General features: G+C 41.9%; 2 protein-coding genes across 2 annotated transcripts; one reads left to right on the top strand and one right to left on the bottom strand.

Annotated features, from left to right (window-relative positions):
- Positions 1 to 421: 421 nt before the first annotated feature.
- On the bottom strand, positions 422 to 25220 carry lamb4 (laminin, beta 4). Its single transcript, XM_008411808.3, has 35 exons — positions 23330 to 25220; positions 18617 to 18691; positions 18313 to 18479; positions 17539 to 17674; positions 17386 to 17459; positions 16635 to 16823; positions 15611 to 15674; positions 15267 to 15481; positions 14998 to 15118; positions 14638 to 14826; positions 13758 to 13913; positions 13047 to 13150; positions 12897 to 12976; positions 12520 to 12718; positions 11860 to 11985; positions 11590 to 11769; positions 11192 to 11307; positions 9859 to 9970; positions 9216 to 9399; positions 8448 to 8591; positions 8136 to 8367; positions 7828 to 7985; positions 7382 to 7606; positions 7063 to 7280; positions 6853 to 6949; positions 6006 to 6375; positions 5732 to 5895; positions 5348 to 5550; positions 5051 to 5209; positions 4009 to 4153; positions 3661 to 3868; positions 3454 to 3589; positions 3203 to 3367; positions 2971 to 3124; positions 422 to 2235 (listed from the first exon to the last, which is right to left on the bottom strand). The coding sequence occupies exons 2-35, from the start codon at positions 18636 to 18638 to the stop codon at positions 2096 to 2098; spliced, it is 5352 nt and encodes a 1783-aa protein (XP_008410030.2). The 5' UTR covers positions 18639 to 18691; positions 23330 to 25220; the 3' UTR covers positions 422 to 2095.
- Positions 24705 to 27207, top strand: LOC103466313 (gamma-crystallin M3-like). Its single transcript, XM_008411811.3, has 3 exons — positions 24705 to 24812; positions 25176 to 25418; positions 26891 to 27207. Exons 1-3 carry the CDS (start codon positions 24741 to 24743, stop codon positions 27167 to 27169), a joined length of 594 nt encoding a protein of 197 aa, XP_008410033.1. The 5' UTR covers positions 24705 to 24740; the 3' UTR covers positions 27170 to 27207.
- Positions 27208 to 27884: the final 677 nt, after the last annotated feature.

The raw sequence follows: 27884 nt of genomic DNA, 5'->3' as shown, positions 1-27884 counted from the left end.
TCACCCATTTTCTGATGTCTGCCATATGGGACCCAAACCCAGTCCCAATTCAGCAGAACCACAGGTAGTGTCAGGGCTTAAGTTGAGGGTAATGTAGAGTTCTGAATGCATTCTGGCTATACTGACCTGCTAAGTGCTCGGTGCAATTGGGAGTTACTAAAAAAGTCATATGAAGTCCTAACTTGGTTAAAAATATAAAGTGCTTGTATGTGTATGTGATGTCAGCAGGCTGCCACATGTTCAGTGACAAAGCACTGCAGTCACACCGAGTTGTTCTGCTGGGGGTTCTTTCTCCCTTCATCTCTCCTTCAGGTGTTTACTGTAAACTTCCTGTGATATTATAAACAAAGGCTGAGTGCTGATTGGCTGCTGAGGAACTGATTTAAAGAAAACCATAACAACTTTGCATCTTTTCTGTCTGTTGTTTTTTTTTTTTTAGCTCTAGTGGCCTTTATTTGATAGTAAATTGACAGGAAAGTGGGTAATGAGAGAAGGGGGAAGACATGCAGCAAAGGTCGCCAAGGCCGGGAATCAAACCTGCAACAGCTGCGTCGAGGACTAAGGCCTCCATATGTGGGTTGTGTTTAACCCCTGCACCACCACAGCACACCCCATGTCCTTTGTTTTTTTTTTTTTTAATCTTTGCATTGTTGATTTGTTTACCTTCAATCGGATTTTAACTACGTAGTGGGGATAATGATCTGTGTTAACTTCTGTGCTTACATCTGGTTTTCTTGTCTCCTTGGAGTCTGTTTCAGATGCCCTGAAAATGCAGAATTATCAGTTTTGAATGTTTAAAAATAAAAACATGAAGGTTTCTCTCTTACTTTGTGAGTTTAATAATTATGCCATTTCACAACTTCATCATTTAAATCAATGTTCTCCAATCCTGCACTCCTTGGTTCTCAGACCTGACTTTGTTTTTGTTTTGTGCTCTATGCACATTATACTCTATAATATTTAGAAACATCTTTATCTAGGATTACATGTATCGAGCAGAATCACACATACATATTTACATTGGTGTTTAAAGGAGCAGCCTGGTATTTTCTTGTTTCCTGATTAATTCCACTTTGCTGTCCAAAAATGCACAGATGGAGAGTTTGAAAACATCTGGCTTTGTTTGAGCAGCTGTTCATTTCCTTGATTTGAGTTGTAGTGGGTTTACTCTAAAAACTATATTGAAAATGTCAGCGAAATTCAGAGAATGGGTCATTCTGACACAGATGACGCTTCTGCAGGAAACATTCCGCAAACTTCTTTGAAAAACTGCACCCCCTGGTGGAAAGAAGCTGAATAAATCAACTAGTTTTAGACATCCAGAGACGTTTCATTCATGCAGGAAAGACTTCATCTAAAGCAGATTAAAATGTCTTTTTTGTCTTTTAGAGTTTCTTTCATGCCATTAAGATTTTTTTTCAATGCTGCATTAAATGAAATACTTAAAAAAGAGGCAAAACTAAAATAAAAGATTTGTCACTGATCTTTCCTGAAGGTCTATTGATGCCTTTTTCCAAACTGAATGGGACTGAAAACTGTTCCTGCCACAAATAGTTACACTGATATATGAGGATTAGTTAAATTCACTTTATTTATCAAATAACTGGAGAAACATGCACCATTATTCAATTCAGTTTGGTTCAAATTAGCTTTTTCATTTCTCTGATTCAAAACAAATGACCTCTCAAGGTATTTTACAAAGCCGTAATGTATAAAATACCTTCGTTCAAATTCAAGCCGCATGCTTGAACAAGCATGTGGCGACAGTGGACAGGATCATTGGTCTAAAATGAATAATCTGGCTCACGGTCAGAGGTCATCCGCTGGGTTTTGAGAAGACCGGAATAACGATGAGAATTTTGATAAATGTTTGCATACATTTGAAACTACAATCTGTCCCTAAAGACAGATTGTAGACAGGGCCAATCTAAAGATAATCATTTCTTACTTTCATGATGTAAGTTTTGATCTTTGTAAAAGTTTCTAACATAAAAAAAGCAAATTTTCCAAATGTAAGAGCATTAATTTTAATTTCAGATATAGATATTTAAAAAGTAAACCATCATTTTTCTTTATTTTCAGGACCCTGCAGGACTTATGAGGAACATGTGGTGTAATATTCAGCTTTAGAGGCGATTTCCTTTTGAAGTGACTCCACCGTCTGCAGCAGCTCGACCACCTCCACTATTTTCTCCTCCTTCCTCTGGATCAGCAGCTGGATCTTCTGCTCCACGTCTGCCAGAAACAAACGTACAGGAAACATCAACTCAGCTCTGTCTAAAACATCTCGCAGAAACCACATTCAAACATTCAGAACCCAAACAGAAAAACATCAGGGTCATTCGGACTTCAGGGAGCAGCTTCCTTTTCTCACATGCAGGAATTAGGATATGGGCCAGAACGAAGAAAACGTTTTGTTTTTTTTTAGGAAGAACCGTCTCACTGTCCTGCTCCGGGTGAAATTTTGTCATTCGCCTAAATTACATAAACTGTTATTCTTGTGTCTTGGGTCTATTTCTTCTGCTCTATTTCTTCAGTATCATTAACATTTACCAGAAAAAACTAGTAGAAAACTAAAAAAGTAAAAAAAAAAGGAAAGAAATATCCCTTGGTAACTGAGAACAAAAAGATCTAATTTTGCTCTTGTGAGTTGGAAAATATATTCAATCTAATGTTTTTTCAAGTAAAAGTAAATCTACATTTTACATCCGGTCCACCGGGGCCTGGTGCTTATCTCCACAGGTCAGGGTTCACCTGGACAGGTCACCAGTCCATCAACACGCTGAAGCTTTTTCCAAAGCAAACATCGAGACAGACTAACACTCCTTTCAGTGTTTAGGATTTCTTTTCTTCTGCACTTTCTGTAAAACTGATTTGCTGCCTAACATGTTCAGTGTAGCATTTGTAAGCTCATATTCTGTGCAGGACATTAATAATCCCACAGCAACTCTTAAGTCTGATGGTTATAACCTTCTATCTGTTGGAGTCTATCCTCCATTTGTCTCTGCATGTCTTCGGTCTCCTTCAGGATTTCCTGCAGTCGATCTGCGGCTTCGTCTTCAAGTGTTTTATTCAAGTGTTTCTGCTTTAAGAGCTCAAACTGCTCCTGAACTTCTTGCAGCTCCTGTTGGGAGAGAAAACATCTCAGAAATCTGGTCAAACACAGCAGTAGCAGCTGCTGCTGGCAGTTTTCAGATTTTACCGCGTCATTAGAAACGTTGGTCAACGCTGACTCAGCAGTTTCTCTGGCCTCTTTGGCCATCTCTCTGTTCTGCTCCGTTTTATTTTTTAGAGCTTCAATCTCCTCCAGCAGACCTACAGGCTGGTTCATCAGCTTATCCTCGATGCGGTTCAGTTTGTTTCCCGCCTGAAACATGGCAGAGAAACCATCAGTACCAGTCAGGCTGAGATGATTACTGTAAAAAAAAAAAAATTGGAAGGTTTGAGCCTCACCTCTTGGATTCGGTCTTTGGCGCCGTCTCTGTCCTTATTTGCAACCTCCAGGTTGTCGTTGGCTTTGCTCTGAGCTGCGTCTGCAGCAATAATGTCACTGAGGATGTCTTTAACGTCGATGTTTTTAGTCTTCTCCCTGTTAAAATAAAAAATAAAATAAATGAATAAAAACGGTTTCTGAAAATAATCTCGTTTTCAGACACCAACTTGGCTTCTGTCGCTTTCTGCAAAAGCTCCTGAGCTGTTTTGGCTTCATCCTGCAGCTTCTTCAGGTCCCCCTGGAATTTGGTGGCACCGTTCAAAAGATTACTGATCTCATTGATCATCGATTGGATCTCAGCAGGTGATCGCGGCAGCTGGATCCTCAGGACAGCGTTGGCCATTTTCTCAATGTCACCTGGAGGAACCATTTCATCTGCCAGGAAGGAAACAGGCAGAGATGTTTCCCACAGCAAGATGCATCACTTTGGTACATTTTTAGAGGACGGCAGATCATCTAATGGTTGGATTATTTGGTCTCCTAAAAGAATTGACTTTACGCCTGTGAACACTGACCCATCAGATACTGTTTGACTCTCTGGAGCAGCTCTCTGGTTTTGTTTTTCTCTCTCTCCATTGATTCGGTGGTGGCACTGATTTGGCGCTGCAGGTCTTGGGCCTGGTCTTTGGCGTCCTGAGCCACTTGCTGGACATCACTGATCTGAAACGGTCAAAATAATGGAAACACCTCTTAAAACAGAATAATCCTCAGAGAAGACTCACTAACTTCTCTGTTTACCTGCAACAGATTTTTCAAAGTGTCGCTTCTAACCGGACTTGGTAAAAGTTCTGCTTTTGTGCTCAAGCTTTCCCGCCATCAGTTTTTCTTTTTCTGTTTCTATCAGCTCTGGGGACCTTAAAACTGTTTTTGTCTTGGCAGAAAGTCTTTGCGCTCCAGAGGACGTAACCATTTTAACGAGGACTGGGGTGTTTGACTGGTGGAGACTAACAAGCAATTAAAATGCTGCTGGGTAAATCTGATCTTAAACTGTTCAGTTTGAGGGCAAGTCAATAACAACTTGAACCGTAGGCAGTTTTAAACGGGTTCCAACCTCAACACGGCAAGTTTTCCCATTCAGGATAATATTCCTGTCCAGTTTCCCACAAGTCAACCAAGTTGGGATTTTGCAGAACAACACTGATTCCTGAAAGACTTGGTTTCAAGAATGCATTGAAATCAGTTTTTAAAATTCTTTAAAAAATGTTTTCAAATAGCCATGTCTATAACAAGAACAATATAAATCAATGCACTTAGACTTAATGCTTTAATGCTCTTAACCAAAAAATGTTAAATGTCATTTCAACATCTGCAGTACCAACCTAAATTCATACATTTTGTTTAAAATTAATAGTTTCTGATAAAATTTCTAAAATATTCTCAGAAGGCTGAGTTTACATCTGGAATAATATAAAGTTATGTGCACTTACCTGCATCGAATGCTTTTTTATTACATTTTTTTCTAATATAGAGCCACAAACAAAAGTCATTTTATTATAAAATTCCCACAGGAACCAGCTCAGTGGAGAAACCCTCCCAGTGTTCCCAGCGTAAACTTGCCTTTTTCTTCGACTCGTCCAGATTGGATGGGAATTTGATGAGTTGCTCTTTTACTTTCTCGGCCATCTCAGAGGCTTTCTGGGCATCGGGAACAGCTCCGTCGCAGATCTGACCTTCAGGACATCCAGAGCAGTCCTCCGGATCCGGTCGCCCGCAGATCTGAATCAGACCAAAACAAATTGCTCAGAGGAAACAGAAGATCATTCAGTTTCTTTATTCAAGTGTAATACCACTGATGAGCACTAGAGGGCTCTCCATTAGATAAATCACTTCTTCTTTCTGCAGAGTAGTCTTCACCTTTTGGTTGAGTTGGCGCATGTTAAGCTCCTTGACCTTCTTCCCCAGAGTTGCCAGGTCTCCTCCTCCGCTGCACATGCTCAGTTTGCGCTTAGTCTCCTGTCTGGTGTCCATGGAGTTCTCCACAGCTTTAATGGAGTTTCTCACCCGCTTTTCATCTGACATGAAGGTTTTGTGAAGCTTCTGGATCTCCTGCAGCATCTCTGCAACAGAGTGGAAACACAATAGAGATGATTATTTCTTATTAAAATTTTAAATATATATATATTAAGGTTTTGCTTTAAATCAGTAAATTCGATATTAAGTCAGAAAAAACAGGTGTTCTGTTTGGTTGAACTAAAGTTTGTTTCTGGCATTCATATAAAGCTAATCTTCATGTCTCACCTTCCACTGGCTGAGTTTCTTTCTTGTTTGGATCCTTGGTGAGTTTATCCTTCAGGTTTTTCAGCATCTTCTGAAACTCCACGTTAATGTTACTGATTTCATTGTTAAGGAGGACAGATGGGTCGATCAGAATTATGTTGGTGTCAACAGCATCTTTCAGCTTCCTGCAAAGAAAAGTCCTTCAAAATCATTGGTTTCTGCAAACAACATTTACCTCTAACAACCAGGAGCCAGATTATTTTTGATTCATCAAAATGTAAAATATGGATCTCACCTAATCTTCATGTAGAGTTTCTCTACCTTCTCCAGCTTTGGCAGAGAGAAACCAGTCATGTTACCAACGCTGTCCAGTCTGGAGTGCATCTCCAGCATCCGCTGCCAGTACTGACTGTGAGGGGGATGCTGGGTGTCGCCGTGGAGAGGGATGAAGGTCCTCATCCTTTGGGCGGCTCGCTGGACGTCAGTGACGTTTTCGGTCCACAGAACCATGCATTCATGGCATTTCTCGCAGGCAGGAAACTCTGAGCTGTAGCCTGGAGCGCACTCGTCACAGAGGATCCCGTTGACGCCAGTCCGACAGATGCACTCACCGGTTTCAGGGTCACACGACGGGCGCTGCGTTCCCTCAAGGTTACAGTCACAAGCTAAGAACAAGAAGTGATGAAATTAGGCAAAACAAACCTTAAATTAATGAAATAGATTAACGAATATATAGATAAAGCTTATGAAAAATTGCAGTAATCAAACAGTTTTTGTCCTTTTGGGTAAGCTGCAGTTAACAGCAATGCTTTGAGTCCTGATTTAAAGGGGCCAACACTTTCTGTGGATCTCAGGTTTTCAAGGAGTTATTTGGTTCTGGTAATGGACACATTGAGTGAACACGTCTGGGACGATCTGACGGATCAACATGGTTTATGTTTGACCAGAAACTCTGAATTTGAAAAGGTGTTTGGTGTCAAATGTTTGTGCAGTCAAAAAGTTTTGTAGCACAGTTGATTGATACCAAATTTGTTTGATTTTGTAAATGTGCATGTATGTGTGTGTGTTGAGTTTAAGAATAAAGTCATTGACTCATAGATAAAGCAGGAGACAGTCTCTGACAGATTAAGTGGTTCACTCACAGAAGCACTGCAGGTCTGGATTCCCAAAATGGTTTTCTCCACATTCGTCACACTGTGTTCCTCCAAACTCAGGACGACAGGGACACTGTCCCGACACCTGGACACATCACAACTTCAGCCAGCAGACTTTTCAAACAATCATCTGCTGCTGCATGGACCCTGGATAACCTCTGACCTCTTCATTCTGAGGAAGACCTGATCCCCTCTCACCTTGTCACAGACGTTAGAGACGGAGTTAGCCGGGTTGCAGCTGCAGGGCTGACACCCCGACGCTCCGTCCAGGTTCCAGAACCCATCCTCGCATTCATCACAGAGATCTCCCACCACCCCCGTCCTGCAGGGACACTGTCCTGTCGTCCTGTCGCAGAAGCAGGGGCTCTCCAGGGGACATAGAGTCGCCTTGGTCCCCCGGCGGTCACAGGAGCATTCTGGGAAACATCACCAAACATATGCCAGCAACCATGTGACTCATCTGCGACCATGTGAACCGGTCGCAACCATGTGACACCTTCCTCACTGGCCGCTTTACCTTTACAGTTATGTTGCAGGGCGTTGCCATAGTAACCAGGCTTGCAGAACTGGCACTGCGGACCCGTTGTGTAGTGAAGGCAGCGGAGACATTCTCCAGTTGTGCCGTCGCAGGCGTCGCTGTCGTCCGGGTCGATGTTGTTGTTGCAGGAGCACGCCTTGCAGGCAGCACCTGGCAATCTCAAGTCGCCGTAGAAACCCGGACTGCACCTGTCACATCGTTCACCTAAGAGGTCGAAGGTCAGAGGATCGGTCAGGTGAACTTTAATAATTGATTTACTTTTTCGTCGTGCAGTCTGGGAGTTTTTATTAGAATTTAACTTCAGTTCAAGAAAAATCTGTGCTCCTATGCTTATTTCTGGTTCCCTGGATTTAAACAGCAAACTAATAGCAACTAAGCTTTGGCTACACACCTGCAGCCAGGTGATCCGCAGACACAGCTCCTACCTGCGTGTCCCTCCCTGCAGGAGCAGCTCACACTGACAGACTGCGGGTCGTATCGACAGGAAGAGGCAAAGAACCGTCCGCTGCTCAGGATATCGGGGCACAGGCAGGGCTGACAGGGTTGCCTGGAGACCGGGTTACCATAGTAACCCTCCACACATCTACAGCAGCCACACACAGGTGGGCCAGAACCACATGACACCATCAGGAAGTGAGGTGATCTTACCTGAGGGGATAAAATAGCTGACGAAACGAGTTTAATAAAGAAAGGCTGAATATTCTGTAATCGGATCCAGAACCTTCAGTCCGACCTGTCACAGTGCGGCCCGCTGCTGTGTTCCCTGCAGTCCACACACTCTCCGGTCCGCCCATCGCAGGTTTCCGACAGGCCGTTGCAGTCACAGGGCTGACACAGCGGGAGCCCCGAGAATCCAGACTCGCATCGATCGCAGCGTCGACCCGATACCCGGGGGCGACACGCACACTGACCTCCGCTCGGATCGCATGCCTCCGACAGAGAGCCTTGAGGGTTGCACTCGCATCCTGCAACAGCATGAAGGATTCGCTGTAAGATGAAGCGCTCCTATGGCAGGGCTCTGACTGATGAAGAACTGTCTTCTTACGTTTACAGCCTTCAGGTCCAAAACCAAAGGTCAGAGGTGCGCAAGCGTCACAGCAACGTCCGATCACGCTGGGCTTACATTCACACGACCCGCCCAGCGTACTGCACCCCGATCCAAGAGAACCGTTGACGTTACACCTGCAGGCTGAAACCAGGAAGCACACAACATCAAACCAGGTTCAGGTGAGACTGTGTCTGACAGACGTCAGCTGCCTCCAGAGACACATTATTGCTAAAACTTCACCACATAAAACTCTGGACACATTCAATTAGTAAATTAGGCATATTAAGTTTATATTTATTGTCTGTAACAAACCTTATTTTATCATCTAACTGTAAATAAATTCAAGCAGCAAGTAGTTTCTACAAAGAACCAGCAGTTTATGAAGATGAAGATAATCTACAGACCACAAGGTTGAGTTCTTCATTTGAGATTATAAAGTTTTTTATCTGAACTCTATTCAGATAACACCTTTTAACACAATCAGAAGCTGGATCCAGAACTTCCAGCAGGTGGCAGTAAAACCCATAAATACATTTGTGTAAATTGTGACTGAAGGGCAGAAAGGTGGATCTTGTACCGGTTTGATTGGATGTTTTCTACAATTCAATAAAAAATAAAAAAATTTATATTGCTGTAACACATTTTTACTGCATTATTGTCGTGTCTGATGGCTGTGGACAGGAAGGATCTCCTGTAGAGGTCTGATTAATGTGTATGTTATTAAAACATTTATAATAGCCTGTGGGTTTGCAGTAAACGGCTCACCCACAGCTCCGTTGTGGATGCGCGCTGACAGACTCTTGATCAGTCCTTCGCAGATTTTTGGAAGTGACTCCTGAGAACCGAGATACACGTCCAATCCGACGCAGTGAGAGTGACTAAAAGAGTCGAAGTCACTCTGGGAGCAGAAGTCTTCTTGGACTGAATAGAAACTCTGAACCAGTCCCATCTAAAAAATAATAATAAAAAAAAAAGTTGACAGAAAAAACAACACCAAGCTTCATTTTAGTCAAACAGGCTTGTTTTCTTTTTTTACATTTGAGATGAAGATGATCTGGGTAATAATAAAATAATGTGATGACTATTCTCTTTGGTCTTATTAGGCCTGGTTTACAGGATTCCTGCTCTTTTTCTATTTAAACCATTCAGACTTTTCAGGAACCAGAGTGGGAACCAAAGTTAACAACCTTAAGGTTTTAGGAAATAAAAAAAATCTTATTGCTTATTGCTCTTTTTACTTTAGCTTATGTTTACTGAAAAGTTTTGACTGTTTTCCATATTCCTACACTACTTTATTTATCAATGCTGCTGCTACTTTAGTACTCAGATTTAGCTGTTCCTAAAGCGACTCTTTAAATACTTTCCTGTAGTTGTGCAGAAATGAGTTTTTAGATCATGACTTCCTCACCGAGTCGACCAGCAGAGGAGCGTTGTCTGATCTCTGCTGCCTGTCAAAGAAAATCACCACAGAGTATCGACCTCTGGCGTTCAGACACACCCGGGAATCCAGAATACCTAATCTGGAAAAAAAAACAAGCATGTAACATAAAAACAGCAGTAGTTAAAATGTCATGGCAAACGGTTGATGTCCATCCATTCATTTTCTTGCACCCTTGTCCCTTAGTGGGGTCAGGAGGGGTGCTGGTGCCCATCTCCAGCTAACATTTCAGGCGAGAGGTGGGGTTCACCTTGGACAGGTTGCCAGTCTGTCGCAGGGCAACACAGAGACACGCAGGACAAACAACACACACTCACACCTAGGGGCAATTTGGAGAGGCCAATTAACCTGACAGTCATGTTTTTGGACTGTGGGAGGAAACTGGAGTACCCGGAGAAAACCCACACATGCACAGGGAGAGCATGCAAACTCCATGCAGAACAACCCCAGGCTGGGAATCGAACCTAGAGCCTAGCTCTACCAACTGCGCCATTGTGCAGCCCAAGGTTGATGTCATATTCATTAAAATTCTTTTGTGTTAGAAAGTATGCCATCTAGTGGACACCAAGGACATGAGAAAACAGGCTGAGAAGCAATGCAGCGCCCACATCACTTTTATTTGTGTGCTGCAATCAATAATAAAGTTTGTGCCATGTTCAAACTACAGTCATCTACTTACAAGTGCCAGAACAGTCTACAGAATATTTTCGCTAGAGTCTTGGAGTTTATTAAGATGTTTTTTGGTGAATCTTAGATGGGATTTTGTGTTCGTTTAGGTCAGGAACTCTCCTATTTTGGCCCAGTTTCTTCTTATTGTTGAATCATGAACTTTAACTGATGTTGTTTTGGGATCATTTATGACTTTCTCAATGAGTCACCAATGCATAATTAATGATGCTACGATTCTCATGTATTTCTATTAGATTTGCTTTTGCCTGCTTTGTGTTGCCAGACAAGTTTTATTTAACTGGTTTCTACTGGTCTGAGCCAAGTTTGGCTAATAAAATTTAAAAGAAATGTGATCAATTGCTGCAAAAATTATACTTTGGGATGTCATTTTGTCATCCCAAAGTAAAAATTGAGTGGCTTCAGAGACACTGCATCACTTTTTTTTGGGAAAATTCAGAAAAGATCCAAAGAGAAACACTCAGCGGAGTCAGCCAGTCACTGTGGAGGACGTTAAACTGGGGCAACTGTTTTCACTTTGCTACGTTTTAATGTAACGGTCTGCAGAAAGTGGTCAGCAGAAGAGTCATGTGGACTCTCAAGGTGAATTACCTATCGCTCACGAAGGCTGACTCACCTGGAGCTTCTGGGGAGGTTCAGTGTCAGACTTCCTGTTGGAGGGTCGTTACTGCAGCCTCCGTCGCCCGGTGACAGCATGATGACGTTCACTCTCGCCACCCAATCGGAGACAGACTGCAGAGGGAGATGACTGGAGTTTAATCCCGGGAGAAAAACCTCCTGGATGAAACTCCAACACAATGCCTCATTTCTCGTTTCAAAATGTGAGCAATAATTATTTTTTTGATGTTACGGTGTTGACATCTGAATGGAAAAACTCAAGTGTCTCACATTGATCATGGTTATGTCTACGTTTTTTTTTTTTTTGCCATATATCAAAATAAAAATAAAGAAATAAAATCTGTAAAGCTGTCTATTTTTAAGAGTTCATAAACAAAACCCTGAAGTTCTCCTTGCCTCAGATTCATAGCGGATCACCAGCTGGTACTCCATTGATGTTGGCAGGTTGTCCACAGTGAATCTAAGCCCCGCCCCCTCTGTCACTCTGACCAATCCCAGACCAGTTCCTGACTGCTCAGGTGAGCCCTGGTGGGGAAGGATCTGCAGGGGCCCCCGGTTCGGAGGGCTGGTGTTCTGCTGCAGGACCAACAGAAAACATCTGACTTGATGAAAGAATCACATTCAGTTCTATTTCAGAGACAAACAGGAAATGAACCAAAGCCATACCTGTCTCCTCTGACGGGCGAGATGACGAGGCCTCCGGATCAAAATCACTTTTCCATCGGAGAGCTGGAAGTCATAGCCCTGACTTCTGAAATACTGCTCACATGGAGGCAAAAGGCCGGGATTCACCTAAAAACATGAAGAGTGAGAAAGAGTGTTTGTAAACAGGATTTTAAACACAATTAAGATGTTAAGACAGGGCTGGTGAGTAAATTAAAACATTTAAACAGCTTTCTGAGAAAATTTTTGGAGACAGGAGGGTGGTTTCTACTAAAATTTTAACCCATCCATACATCCTTACCCACTAAACCTTGCATGGTCTCTGGAGGCAGGTTAAGACACTGAACATACAAGATAAACAACCACGCAGAGAGATGTTAGCTGGATTTGAACCCAGGACTGCTAGCTACAAGGCTAACAGCTAGCAGCTGTGTCGTTGCCATGGTAAAATATTCCTCCGTAACAACACTGTTCTGTCTCAGTTCAATGGATCACCGAGGTTTGGACTCCTTAGCAGGATCAGTGGCTCCGTCAAGATAACATAATGCGTAGTTTGGGATTTTCAGCATCTGGCTCGGATTCAGATCCAGATGCTAAAAATCAGTCCCTGGTTCTGATGGCTTAACTGAACCAGATAGTTTTCCATTCAGTGATGATACACACCAGTGGAGAGGAAGAGGGAAAGGCAGGAAGAGGAGCAGGAGGAGAAGGGGAGGAAGTCCCTCCTGTCAGCTGTGCAGCGAGCTCCGCCTCATACAGGAAGTAGATGAGCGAAGGCAGGAAGTAACCAGGTGCAGGATCAGAGCAGCGCCGGCCCACCATGTTGGGTAAACAGGAACACTGTCCGTCCTCTGGAGAACACCTGAACAAACCCAAAGTACATCACAAACGTTATACTTTATATTCTTTCAGAGTAGATTTAACTCCTTCAGAGTGGGTCACATTTTGTTATTCAGATGACAACTAGTGACTGGATTCAGTTTTATGAAAGCATTAAATCACTTGAACATACAGAGTCAAAAGTAAGAGAAAACTCCTACATGTTGCTGCTGGCTCCGCCAACATCACAGTCACAGGGTGAACATTTGAACACGGAGTTTCCCAAACCCCAGAAACCTGCCTGGAAACAAAACTATTAAACCTCAAAACATGACTTAATATGGAAGATCTGTAAACAAACTTTAACCCACCACACAATGATCACACAGTGGCCCGGTGGCCATTGGCTCACATCTACAGCTCCCTGTAAGTGGATCACATGGTCCAACACTTCCCAAACCGTGACACCTGCAGACTGAAAACAGCATAACGTCAGATCAAAGCTGCACAGAAGTAGCACAAAGAGCAGGATGTTGTCTCATCTGGCCTATCTGCTATCTTAAATGGTTAAAAAATAGTTGTTGCCCAACTATATGAGCATCTATAATGTAACCTGACCTCATCATGTCACTGAAACACAAATAATATTCCCATATGCTAAGATAAATAGTAAGTGGGCTGAATTTATATCACACTTTTCTAGCAATACTGACCACTTAAAGCACCTTACATGACACACAAGTTGGTAGGCAACCTAAGGTTACGCGCCTTGTCCGAGGGCACATTGACATGTTACAGCATGCTACAAACAATGTGCGGTTTGGAAACCAAAATCCTGGAGAGATTAAAGAAGTTTTATTGACAATTTAAAGAACCAGCTCCCAGCAGAGGCGATCCTAGCCTGTTTGGTGTCCTGGGCAAACCACCTTTCTGGCGCAGCCCACAAACTAAAATGTAACTGAATCTGAATCTGCCTCTATGATTGTATCGATCTGACAAGTATAGCCTTGAAATTATTATTCTTACTTGATAAATTATGAATAAAGAGATCTGAAAGGAGGTAAAAACAGGTGCACTGGTACCTTCACACCCAGCCGGGTTGTCCGATCTCAAATCGAAGAAGTCATGTTTGCAGCGATCGCAGCGTTGACCCTCCACGTTTTCCTTACAGAAACACCGACCGCTTGAAGCATCACACAAGCCGCCGCTGTGGGAGCCGGCGGGGTCGCAGTCACACGCTGCAACAAGAACGTCACTCCATGATGCTCAGACGCAGCATACGTCCAGACGTGATGCTGCTGGAAGCTACAGAAACATCAGTGATCTCTGGCCTGTGAGACATCTGAGAATCAGAACTTAAATCAAAGAGAAAAACCGAGTTTGACTCATTCATGAAGCACCAATTTGAAAAGTAAAAATCTGACAATGCTGATCATCGGTCATCATCTCAAATCAAGATCAGAGCTGTCCAAGTCCATGCATCTTTTCTCCGATATATCTGAATCAAATGGTGTCATCACCAGGCATCTGCAGAGTTTAGTGACTGAATGCTGATGAGGGAGTTCAGCCATTTTATTCAGCCATTTTGTTCAAGTGTGTTGGAAAACAAATGCATTTAAAAACTGCAGGACAGCAGCGTTTTAGGCCTGAACTTGGGCACCCTGTTTTAGATGCCTCCATCCTCCAATAATCTTTATTCAAATGGATGAGTTATTAATTTGATCCTGAAGAGAGGTACCAGGGGAACGTATCAACTTTGCACCGATCCCTGGGGGCCCACTTAGATAGAAGAACCAGAAAGTGCAAGCCATAACCATTACCGATCTTTTAAAAAGCTGGAACAGCAGCTTTTATTTGCACTGAAGTGAAGCATCAGAACCATTACTCCCACCTGCATTGCCTGGTTTGATGCTGTACTGTAAAAGCAGTGAGTATGAATAAGTTGCACATGATGAAGCATACGTATGCAGGCGTGGGGGTCCTCCAGCGCCCTCTGCGGGTCCTGATACATTAAAGGTCGACAGCGCTCGCACTGAGGCCCCGTCCTGTCATGGCGGCAGTCGTCACACACGCCGCCACTCGCACCTCCGGTCTCTTCGTAGCGAGCAGCATCAAAGTGACATGAGTCTGAGTGACCGTGACAGTTACACCCTAAAAGACAAACAAGGTCACAGACATGCAGGTGAAACCTGAAACAACTCAGGCATCATAAATGTGAAGGTTTAGAAGCACAAACAATCTATATGTCTGTTTTTAATCCAGAGTAAAATTATAGTTGATTCATTTGTGTGGAAACAAAAGAGGAAATTAATAAAAATGTACTCCTGCAGATGTTGGGTGTAGTTTCTCCTCCAGGCTTCCAGGGGGAGTCATTGTGGAACGGCTGACATCTCTCACAGTTCTCCCCAGCTGTGTTGTGCTCACAGACACATCGACCGTGAACCTGGAAGAAAAAGAAGAAGAAGAAGAAGAAAAAGAAGAAGAAGGGGAAAAAAAGGAATAAACATCAGAATAGACATCAGCAAAACAATTTAAACAATTTAAACTGATTTAATGATAAACAAATTTAATGTCAAAGTTTCGGTGTGTACCATGCCGGGCTGGGTGAAGACGTCCCCACGTCCTCCGTCCACAGGGACACAGCGCTTGGCATGTCCGTTACAGAAGCAGCTTCCCTGAACCACCATGCTGTGAAGCGAGTAATAATATTTCTCCTGAGGATTTCTGCGTCTGCGAGCCAGCAGCGTGTCACCAAGTGTGAAGAGGCGGGTGAAGTTCACGCGGATATTCGTCAAGGTGATGAGCTCTGAGAATAATTAAGACATGTATAAGCGAATATATAAAAAGTTAGATTTAATAAATTGGAATATGTGTTCCAGTGAGATTAAAAGTACCTTTTGGGAAAAAAAACCCAAAAACTTTTCCATTGTCTCACCTTGAATGTTTGGAGCATATGGGTCATCTATTTCAAAGACAGGATCCAGAGCTTTTAGCACCACCTGGTGGACAAACATACCAGGTTACAGATTTATCTCAATGTCAATTCTGATATTAAATCAGACACATTTTTCCTGTATTATGTCATATGTGGCAGAATATTTAGTGCCAGAATATTTAGTGCTCACAAAAAACGAGGGATATTTGACTTTCGAGTGAAATTTCAGGCTGAACCTAAAATGCACAAACCTTTACAGATGGACTTAATGTGAACTTTTCTAAAAGTTTGAATGTCCAAATTGTTCAATGTCTCAATAGTTTTTGCACAACTTGCGGTTCTTTTAGTGGCTAAATTCACAAGAGGTTTGATTCCTGAATTAACAAAAAAGATCTATTGGTGTAAAACAATCTTTATTATCACGCTGTTCATATTTTGACAGCATGAGACGAAGATGACGGCTAGAAACCGATCAACAGTATCTCACCATTGCGAAATTTCAAACAGGATGCTCTCAGATAAAAATGGCCGCTGAGTTTAGAGCCACAGTCATCGGCTGGTATCACAAATATTCAGAGACAGATTCCAAGCCTGCTTGTTTAGAGCTGCTTTTGATTAATGTCAACTAAAACATTATAAACTGAAGTCTTTTTTTCAACTTGTCGTTGCTTTAAACCTTACCTTGCCACTGCAGTGTGATGGTTTTTCCTTGTTTTATTTTCCTTCTAATCCTGTAACGAACTTGGAAATGGCTTGCTGCTCAAAATATGTGATAAAAATTAAACTATCTTGGCTTGACTTGTGTTGACGGGTAAAAAAGTCATATTTAAGGTTTGGACCATTGAAAGGACAAGAGTCTATGTTAACATTCAAAACCAAAAACAATAGTGTCAAACTAAAAAATACTCTTGTCCAAGCAGAGACATTTCTTCCCACCTTACAAGTTTGTACCCCAATGTTTTTTTTTTTATTCCATGAACGGAGCAAATAGGTTGGTGGATGTGTGTTTAAACGTGATACCTACCTCTCCACCTGAGGACGGTTCTGGTCCAGAGTATCTGCTGTCACAGACAACGTCGTCAATGAAGCTGGCAGGTTCAGCAGGAACTGAAGGAAAATGAAGGGAACAATCGTCTGCAAAGTAGCGAAAAACTTTCCAGCTCTGTCCAAAATCCTTCGAACGCTCCACCAGCATGGCTGCAGGCCTGAAGCTCTGCAGGAAGACAGAGGGGATAGATTCACATCCTGTCAAGCAAATCAGACCCGGGGGCTCATGCAGCGCTGCCAACTGAACCATGTCCAACATCGCATTGTCTGACCAGAGGATAAAGTTAAGGATGACCAAGCCTGTTCTTGTTCATGGCCTGTTCTTTATAGGAATTAAAATCTAGATTTAAAACTGACTGAGTTAGCTAGATCTACTTTCAGCATCAGAGTCAGTGGAGCAGCTTCACTGGTTAGCAATAAGGCCGACAGCTCAAATCTCAGCTACCCTGAGTACGCCAGTCCCATCCAACCTAACACCTCTGCAGTCCTGCTTCTTATATTGCTGTTGATAATCCAACAGGGCAATACTAATCTGAATGAAAAGACTTATGTCTCCCCACTTCACATCACCTTCTCAGTTCTTATCAGAACAAACATTTTTTCACATAAAACTGTTCATTCCGTTCAGCGGAGGTGTCTCCTACGTGCGAAAGCACATTTTAAAAATCATCTGACTTAACAGCCTGGCGGGAGAAGAACATTATAAGTGAGTGTCTTTAGCTGTTTACCTTGAAGGTGAGGACCAGGTGGCTGAACTGGAAGACAGTCTCCAGGTCCAACTGGATGCTGACTTGATGAACTCCTGCAAACAACAGAAAGCTTCTTACGTTTTATTCTGTCATGAATAATGACGCGCTGTGACGGGACGGTTTCCAGCTCACCGTTCTCAGACTGCCACCACTTCAGTCGTCTGTCGGAGTCGAACGTTGTGATGACGTTCTCGATACGATGGCTCTGTGGGTTGCCTTGGGGACTAAACGGCAGCCGGGAGTCACACGTGAAACATTTTTTCTCCCCCTGATGAATCAATAATAATTTTAAATTAGTCATTCATCCTAATCAATAATCAGCGGTTTACTAATAAGTGCTGAAAGGTTGGGGTTTGTGTCTAACGAGCAACATAAAGAGGCTATAGGTGTAAAGACGTGACACTGACGGGTGTCTGATTTATGGACGAGCCTGGAGGCTAGAGTTCTTGGCCCATCTCCTTTTTACAGCATTAAGTATTTCCAACCTAAGCCATGACAGAAGAGGAGAAAGGAAAATGCATTAATGGGGAGAGGAGTTGGAAAAGTTCCTCAGGCTGAAGAGTGTCAGAACGTAAAGTGACAAATCAAGACTTGTTTCGGTATGAAAGTCAGAGAATGGGGGGAGAAAAAAATGAGTTCAGCAGCAGCTTATTCAAATCCACAAAACCTGCACAGTCCCACATATCGTCACACATTATTACCTCAGCATAAACAAATGTTAGAACAAGATAACCCACAGAAACAGCTTGAGCTTCAGCCAATGGAAACATCTTTATTGTCTGTTTCACAGATCCCCGTTTGTCAAAAGATGACTCCGGCTGATGGTGTGTGTGTGTGCGTGTGTGTGTGTGTGTGTGTGTGTGTGCGCGCGCATGCGTGCATGTGTGTGTGAGCGCTGCCTCTAACCTCCAGGTATCCAACGATGCAGTAGTTCTGGGGTCCGTCCACGCCGCAGGTGGACGAGGCTGAGAGCTGCGCTCCCCGTCCCACCATCAGGTCACCAAGCTGGGGGTGACAGGAGCCGCCAGGGCACTGGTCCTGGAGGTCTTGGGGTTTTACCGCCGAGAGACAGACTGCAGGGACAGATGAGCCACAGTGAGTGAATCCATTATTTCATGAGGAACTCAGTTTAACTTCAGCTTAGTTCCTCCTCCATGAAGAGACCATTAAGAACATTTCTTCAGTCAGGGATGTGATGAGAAAAACTCACCAAAAACAAAGATGAGGATCATGATGAGACATCTGGTGGATTCTAGTTTCTGGTGGACTGCAGTTGATTCCTATTCTGTTGGTGTAGAAAAAGCACATTTATCTCAATGTGTAGATGATGTGTAAACCAGAATTGCATGCAACTTCTCAATGGATTAAACAAAATTAAACAGAATCCCTCGGGGAAGGAATGTAAAAAGCATGGACAACACAGAACCTCAACGACTACAATAATTAAAGTCATAATTGTATAATTTACCGTCTCCTACGGCGTTGTGTGCTGGATAAAATCTCACTGAACGAACAAGAAACAAACTTTTAGGCCTGTCGCAATAAATAAATTAATCGCCATAATAAATTAAAAAAAGCTCGATAATTTCCACTTTAATGATTTAGAGTTTTTTTTTGTCGCTCTTTCTGCCAAAAATGGGATGACAAAATCTTTTTTGTTTACAGATATTTCATAATTAATTCATTTGTTGCTTCTGTTGTTGTGTCAATTTGTTTTGGAAATTTAAAATGTCTTCCAGTTCTAGTGTTAGATGTTAATTAGAATTTAAAGTTAGTCATCTTTGAGAGTGTATTCTCGCATTATTATGTCATTACAATTACATTACTTGAAAATGGTCTCAAAATGGCAATATTTGTTTATCTCAATAACTTCTAGGACAATTTATCTTCCAGTAAAATTTGTTACCGCGACACGCAAACTGTGCAGCTTGGAAAGATATAATCAACATGCCAATTAAGCATTTGCAAAGTTTGTAACTTTTGACTCCAATCTCACATTTAAGTAAAATGTTGAGTAAATTTAAACCTTTAATATTTCATTTGACTTTGAAGTCTAGACATGCTAACAGTGATATTTGCACAGATGACGTTCTGTCTTATAAACTGGTCACAAACCACAGGAAGCGTGTTAGGACTCACCGAGTCTCTCTTTAAACACTGTTTGACAGGAAACATTTTAATTTCCATAATTGCAATTGTCAGTAATCACAGCATTTTGAAAGCACCAGACATTTATTGTTGTATGCCTTATTAAGCGTTTAAATGCACTCGATTTTGTTATTTTCTTTTTTTAATCAACCAAAAGTCAACAACACAATAAAAACCAGAGGCTCACCTTGTGTTTTAACTAGTCTGCTATATGTGGGTCTGTATCAGTTTTTAAGGTGTAAAATTTCATATATGAAACTGCTGAGGAGGATTTGGTGAATGTTTATGTGAGGTGTAAATGTAAATGTGTTTCTACCTTTGGACAACTGTCATCTAAATTTTAGAATACAAACTTTGAGGCAGTGCAGCTCATCTCAAATCAAAGCCCCAGTAAACCCAGACAGGCGAGAGCTAGTGGAACAGCTAAGTAAAATAAACTAAAAATAAAAGTACAGAGCAATACATAACCCTGAACTGAAGCTTTATAGAAACCGTCTGAACCCAGCCAAGAGATAATTGCAACAACCAAAGCAGTTATAACCCACAGACCACAACACGATGTGGTTCAGCCACTCCTAATAATGAAACATGTTTATTCCTCCGGCTGACGCTGAACTCCAACTCGGTTCTTGTGGTTTGATGGGAGAAACGTTCTGAGAGCTGGAGCCCAGCTGCAGGACTCTGGATGATAGAAACGTGTTTATCCAGCAGTGAACCGTGCGCCCTGAAGGGACTGGTGAACTTTAACTGGAATGTTTGGGCCTCTCCAAAAACTGACTGAACTGTACAGCATTTCCTGCTGTAACACTGCAGCAACACACACACACACACAAGCACACACACAGCAGATTCACTGGAAATGGAGGACAGCGGACCAGCAGAACCAGCATCTCCAAGTATGTGGCATGTGGATCTTTTTGCTGCAGTAAATCTATCCTCAGCCACTGCGATGTTCTTGTTGACTCCGTCTGCAGCTCAGAACTAAAATCTCAATTCTTTAATCATTACACAGCAGATTTAAGGTCTGGCTCAAATAAACTAAAGACCTTTATATTAAAAACATAGGAAAAGTTAATACAAATCTACAACAATCTGATTGTTCAGAACATTTAAGCACCAGGTTTTTAAGGAGACAGGACATTTTTATTTGTACAGATTTCTTTAATATCAACAGGATTCACTTTTAGATTTGTTTTAATTACAATTTAAAAGTATTCTGTCAACAGTGGTGGACTTGTGACATGTCCAAGGTGTAAACACCCCAGAAGCCCTTCAAGAAAGGTGGATTTAGGTGATGGATGGATGAATGAATGTCATTTGTTAAAATTGCTCTGTTAAGAAGTCATTCGTCTCTCACACACTCAGAAGAAGCTTTCAGTCCCTGTTCTTCGGTCGGGACCCCACCCACTGTTTCTGCACCTCCATGAAAAAGATACTCTAAGATCATCTCACCATTTGCATGCACAGTTCTCTGGACTCCTGATGAACAACACAACAAATACCTGCTGGATCGGAAACACTGCAAGCCTGACCATCCAGGATGTTTATTTTTATTCTCTAGAGACAAAAATGTTGATCTGCAGTGATGAACAGCTCTGATACCATCGGTAGCAGCAAGTCTGAATGGCTCATTCCTGGACAGCAAAGTCTGATTGGTTTCTCTAACGATATTATTAACTTTATGATTACCGAAAGACGGAATATAGGGAAGAGAAAATACGCTGGATTCAAAAAGCGGATCACGTTCAAGAAAGATCCGACCAAAGCAACTGGAAAGAGAACTGCCGGGAGCAGACCCAAACTGGGATGTTTTTAAACTTACATCTTCGTAGGTAACCTAATTTAAGTAAAAATAACTGGGTTTTGGCAAGAGCGATAATTGAATCACAACCCTTTACAACGAGAAAAACACAAAACTCAGACAGATTGAGAGTTAAGCATCTGATCATCACGATCAGACAAGCAAGTCTGAGTCTGTTGTTGATATTAAAAACTGACTTATTTCAATTTCAGGAAACTCAGATTTTGCAGCTGCAAACTTTCACCCAGCATCAACGTTAAAACAACAACAAAAAAATCCTAAAAACATGGCTTAGGAAAGAGAAGGAAATAAAACAAAATGAAACATCTATAGAACTGAGGGAACGTGTCTCTGCAGATAATTGGGATTTATTCTGACAGACAGCTCAGGTCTAATTTCACTCTTCAGATATTAGCCCGAGGAATCCTCTGAACTAAACGTCAATAAAACATGGTTTTCCTTTTAGCTCTCAGGAATCTGCAGACGGATTTAATGAGGAATGTGCGATTATTCTGTAAAAACTGTGGAGCAGAAAGTGGGTCTTGGGTACAATAATAAGCACGTGCAATTTCATAAGTAACGACGCTGCATTTAGGTGCATATTTGAGGTTTCTGTCACGATGCAAAGTGTTGGCTGCAGCGCAGAGGAATAAATCACTTTGATATTCATGAAACAGAACGAGAAGATCTGCTGGAGATCAGAGACAGAGAACGAGTCGTGTGGCTGCTTTAAAACAAGATGGAACATCAGAGATAAGGTCCTGTTTCTTTTCATGCCACTAATGTTTCAGCTCCCAGACGTTGTCAGGTCATGTCTGTTTTTTTATACGCAGTTTTCAAGGAGTGGGGAGGGGGTGAAAACCAAACAGTTTAAAATTTCAAAAGCTGTATGAAGAAATGATCCTGCCATTTCTCCTGGTGTTTGACAGAAAATGATGAATTCAGGTGAAACTTCACTGAGATTTGCACCGTCTCTGTGCTGTAGCTGGTGCAGAGCGGAAAAAAGGAGATTAGAGTTAGTATAAAGTCATTAAGCTGTGAAATGTATTTAGATGTTTCACTGCAGCTGTTGGATGCAAATGTAAAAATTACACACATATGCCAAAAAAATCTGCCAGTTTAATTTGAAAACCGGGACAAGACACATTTAAACCAACGCATTTTAAAATAATTACGTGAGAAACCATTTAAAATGTGTTTACCCAATTAAAAGATTACAACTAAAAACTGTAAAATGAGACGTAACACCACAACGAGGCAGCGTTTAATTAATTTAACTTCATTCATAATGTTTTCAGATTTCAGAAATTCAAACTTCACTGCGACTTTCATTCCTGACATGTTCATCTTCCGTTGAAAAACATTTAAAAATATTTTTTATCTTTCTTTCTGGCGTCCTGAAACCAAACCGAAGCTCAAAGCAAACAATGATTTTCAGCGAATCTGACAGCGTGTTAAGCCCCAGCACTCCGTGTGCGTCATGTTATTACATGCACAAGTTCTTCGGGATAGTGGATCTTTTGTCATTTGGTTTATTTATGGAGAAGTCAGCATGGCAATGGATGAGTTAAATTTACCAAAGAGTGGCCTTCATGCAGCTTTTTTCATTTACATTTCAAAATAAAACATAATTTCAACCCAAACACACAAACTTGATAAATTAGTTTCTTGTAAAATTTCTTCGGTTGGTTTTCAGAAAATCATTTATTTTTTTTGCTGACACAAAGAAGCTGCACAGAATAAAAACCTGAAAAATCGATTCATCGCAAACTCCGTTACTTCAGCAGAAGTCATTTATGATAATTGTAAACATCTAAATTTAATTTAAAAAATGAACTGTTCAACAGGGGATTAACTGCACCTATCTGACAGAATTAGTCCAGTTTTATTTTCCCTTAGTCTGAATTATAACAACATGAACTTCAGTCCCATCAAAGACATTTGGTGTGCTACAGGGAGAGAAAGCGGACCTACCTGCTTGAGCTGCCATCCAAACGAATGAGCACACCTGGGCAGGTAACAGCACACCTGAGACACTTGCTGCCCGAGGCTGAAGCTGTCAAGGGATGGAGAGAAAAATCACTGGGAGGAACATCCAGAATAAAACTAACTAAATTATCCAACCTCTCTGATGACGTTGCACCTACAAGAGTAAGATTGTACAGAGTAGTGCTTGGGGGAGGGGCTTCAGGAGCAGCATATTGGGCCAATGGAGCCCTCAGGTTACCTATTGTCAGTCCCGGTTCTCCGCCCAAAATTACAGTAATGGATATCTTTAACACGCGTGTGTGTTTGAGCCAGGATGTTCAGAGAAGAGACACAGTGACACGTTATGTTTCAGATTTAGCTGCTCTGCAGACGAGGATCTGATAACACAGGAGAAATTCATCCTGAACTCATGAAAGGCAGATCTCCAGACGGTGTAAAGGAGCAAGTTCTCTCTGGAGACCATAAGGAGGCTCTCTTGGAGACAAGAAGGAGGCTCCAGAGTGTCATAAAAGAGCCCAGTTTACACTCACAACTTTGTAAAGGAGTCCATTTCTGGAGAATGTTAAGCTTTGGGATGCCATGAAGGTGCCCTCTTATGGGGGGTAAATAGGTTGAAAAGCAGGTCTCTTGAAGGCAAGAAGGATTTCCCTGAATGTCATAATAAATCCCACTGTGGAGGTCGTAAAGTTACCATCCACATGGTGTAAAGAAGCCTCCTCTATAGGTCATAAAGGAAGTACCAGAAGTTATCAAGGAGTCATATTGAAGGCCATGTAGGAAGTTGTCAGGGTATCAAAATAAATAAAAGAAAAAACAAATCCCCCAACACAGGGCCTAAATGTAAGCTCAGGACAGCTGATGATGAGAGGATGAACAACGATCCATCAGAGCGAGAACATTTCAGAAGAACAGTATATTTAAATTATCATCCTGAATCAAATATCTTCATGATTTTTACTCTCCTGTTCAGAGAATACAGCAGTGGTTACAATAAAGCTCCTGTTGATGATTCCAGCGTCTGAGTTTGTTGTTACTGACTGAAATTAGATTATGTCGGTGCTTTGGAGGCTGTCAGTGTTTCTGGCCTTTATTATTTCTGCTGTCTGTGTGCTCAGTGTGAGGTAAACGTTTTCACCACTGATGTCATCACAGCTTCACCTTCTTTCTGTAATTTTCTCAGTGTGAGTCCTACTTAAAAGTAGGAAACAGGTAAGCTGTTTAGCCATAGAGCATACTGCTGGTGTGGATGAAAGCCGCTGCCGAAGGCCTCCCACCGTCATTGTTAACCCCCTCAAAGAGGCTTTGTGTGGGACACACAACCACATGCTGAGTCTGCACTGACACACAAAGCAATTGATGTCGCTCAGGTGTATAAAGGTTGTGAAGTCACACAGGTATGATTGCACTGGGCCTCCTCCAGCTCCACGCCAACAACATGTCCACCACAAACATGAACATGATGAGCAGGGTAAGTCCCCGCAGGTGTTTCAAGTTTCAAAGTCAAACAAAAAATATTAACAGGGACGTTCAGTCATGAATTTCTTTTAATTAGTGGAAAATTATTTAAAATGTCCTCTATAAATGGTTCCTACCTGACAGAAAAGAAAGAAAGAAATATTGCCGTCTCTGTACTAAGAAATGTGATTGAGCGTAATGCCAGGTTTGTGTCATTAGTTATAAAAGTACAAATGAAATGAATACAGACCAAGATGTTCAGAGCAAACCTGCAGTAAATCTGTGTGGACAACTTGATTTCAGCAACCTAAGCAAGTTCTCAAAGCATAAAAAAAGCCACATCTTTACTTTCTTTGTTGAACTTCTTTCTTCTTAGGTCATCTTCTACGAGGACAGGAACTTCCAGGGGCGTTCCTATGACTGCAGCAGCGACTGCGCTGACATGTCCTCCTACCTGAGCAGGTGTCACTCCTGCAGGGTGGAGAGAGGCTGCTTCATGGTCTACGACCGCACCAACTACATGGGCAACCAGTACTTCATGAGAAGGGGAGAATATCCCGACTACATGAGCACGATGGGAATGAGCGACTGCATCAGGTCCTGCCGCATGATCCCCATGGTAACTGCATTTTACATCACCACACAACCTGTCGTGAAGGAACTGAATCACTGTACGCTGACATATAGTCGGTGTCAGTCAGGACACAATCTGAAGTTTGTCTTCTTTATTGAAAAGTTTTGAAGATTACAATCAGAGCTCCATTCAGGCAGACTTGAAATCTCTTATGGTGGTTTGATAGCTGAGTGTTATGTGTGGTCCTAAAATACACGATAAATAACAATGTAAAACAAGTAAACTCTTAAAGCAAAAGTTCCTTACATATATTAGCTAAATTAGAATATTCAAATTAATTTGTTCTTAAAAATTAGACAGACCTACCAACATTAACTATCGGTTGCTTTACAAACTGAGCTGCTAGAGACTCAGCAATTATGCTGTCAATTAACAGTGAATATACAGGTACATTAAATACATTTTGTATATATATATATATATATATATATATATATATATATATATATATATATATATATATATATATTGTTGTTCATAAAGAACAAATGAATTATCTCTCAAAAAGCATGTGACTAAAAACAACAGATTGCCAATTATGCTAATTAGCATGACACGACATGCTATGCTAATTGAGCACAATTAGCATCGCAATTATCAAACTTCTTATATTTTACGACTTATTGTATTTCCTTAAAAAGAAAAAAGACACAGGATAACAGGACCAGGTAAATAACTTGCAGAACTACTCACATTGGTCAACAACGCGCATCTCACGCTGGTCGGAAGCAGCCATACCATCAACCACCGTGCTATTTGCCATGCTTTTCTCTCCGTTCCCTTTCACCAATAGGTGACGCCTGTGAATCACATATATGACTACAGAAAATAAAACTTGAGAACTAATAAAAAGTAGATAAACATGGGAATGCATACACCTCTGATAACCAGTGAGCGCACATATTCACCACTGCTGCCAGTACTATATCGTCCCAGTGTCAAACAGATGGATTATAGCTCACAAAATCGCCATACTAATCAATCCCAATATTGTTCCAATGGTCTCTACAGAAACCAGTTGCATTACAGCATATATATAACCACTATGGAAATAAGTGACAAAACAGCACAAATTATCTTCATGGTAACCAATCATACTAGCTATGGAGAATAGTAAATGAATTGAATTTATTTAACACTTGTTCGTAATTCTTTACCCGCCACTACAGACACAATTATGCCGTTATACTCCACACACACACACACACACACACACACACACACACACACACACACACACACACACACACACACACACACACACACACACACACACACACACACACACACACACACACACACACACACACACACACACACACACACGCACCTGCACACACGCACGCACACATACATTTACACAACTGGTAGGCAACTTAGGGTTAGGTGCCACTTCCTGGCACGCAGCGAAACACTGTACAGAGATTAACTGACTATTGATTATCGGTATCTTCTAGTACCGCGGCTCCTACAGGATGAGGATCTATGAGAGGGAGAACTTCGGAGGCCAGATGTACGACATGATGGACGACTGCGACAACATCATGGACCGCTACCGCATGTCCAACTGCATGTCGTGTCACGTGATGGACGGACACTGGCTGATGTATGAGCAACCCCGCTACGGAGGCAGGATGATGTACATGAGGCCCGGAGAGTACAGGAACTTTATGAACATGGGCTGGAGCAACATGAGGTTCATGAGCATGAGGCGCATCATGGACTCCTACTATTAAAGTCACCAAATAAAAAGGAATTCTTATTTTTAAGTCTACTGACGACTCAAATATTTTTTTCCTGCCAGTAAAGCTCAAAGTTGAATCTAATGTTGATAAAGAGAAGTGTGGCTGGTTATGTCTTATTTGTGGTGTTGTGAAGACTGAAATGAAGGAAGGCAGCAAGTCAATTTTCTCCAAAACTTGCCAGAGGTAACCTGATGAGGTCAAGCTGGCAGTATGGAGAGCGATGTACATGACAGGAATGAGGAGATGACAACCGAGTGAAAAAACAGGAAGGAACGAAAACAGAGGATGGTGATTACTGGATGGAAAATGGGTGAGTGGTTATAATGGGCTACAGCTGCAAGGAAGACCAGGGAACAGTGAGGAAACAAATGAGTGTGTCCCAACTCCAAAAGCATAAAACCTTTCTCTTGAAGTTTCTATATTTTCAGTCTCACCAGCTTCCAGTTTTTGTCCATGAGGCAGACGTCCTGTCTACCTTTAACACTAGACTCATCACTTTCCTTTCTTTCTCCTGGCAGGTTGCTATGTTCTCTCAGCATCCACTCAGCTTGGTTTCCTCCTGTGGAAAAGTAGTTGTTCCTCTCCACTGTCACCACATGCTTGCTCAGAAGGAAGAAACGCTGCAACGTTAATGAATCAATACAATTAGCAGGGCTTCCTTGAAATCAACAGAAAGTAGACATGATGCAATGACTACAGATTCTCT

Source organism: Poecilia reticulata, chromosome 6 (genome assembly GCF_904066995.2).
Source record: "Poecilia reticulata chromosome 6, P_reticulata-male-v2, whole genome shotgun sequence".
Classification (NCBI taxonomy): domain Eukaryota; kingdom Metazoa; phylum Chordata; class Actinopteri; order Cyprinodontiformes; family Poeciliidae; genus Poecilia; species Poecilia reticulata.
The sequence above is the reverse complement of the archived record's forward strand: the minus strand, read 5'-3'. Positions and strand labels throughout refer to the sequence as shown.

Coding starts and splice junctions, on each gene's coding strand:
- LOC103466313 (XM_008411811.3), top strand. CDS start 24,741: ATGATTGCACTGGGCCTCCTCCAGCTCCACGCCAACAACATGTCCACC. Junction 24,813..25,175: donor ACATGAACATGATGAGCAGG/GTAAGTCCCCGC, acceptor CTTTCTTCTTAG/GTCATCTTCTACGAGGACAG. Junction 25,419..26,890: donor CCTGCCGCATGATCCCCATG/GTAACTGCATTT, acceptor GGTATCTTCTAG/TACCGCGGCTCCTACAGGAT.
- lamb4 (XM_008411808.3), bottom strand. CDS start 18,638: ATGATCCTCATCTTTGTTTTTG. Junction 12,719..12,896: donor GGCGGAGCCAGCAGCAACAT/GTAGGAGTTTTC, acceptor GGGTTTGTTCAG/GTGTTCTCCAGAGGACGGAC. Junction 4,154..5,050: donor TGGACGAGTCGAAGAAAAAG/GCAAGTTTACGC, acceptor TGACCGTTTCAG/ATCAGTGATGTCCAGCAAGT.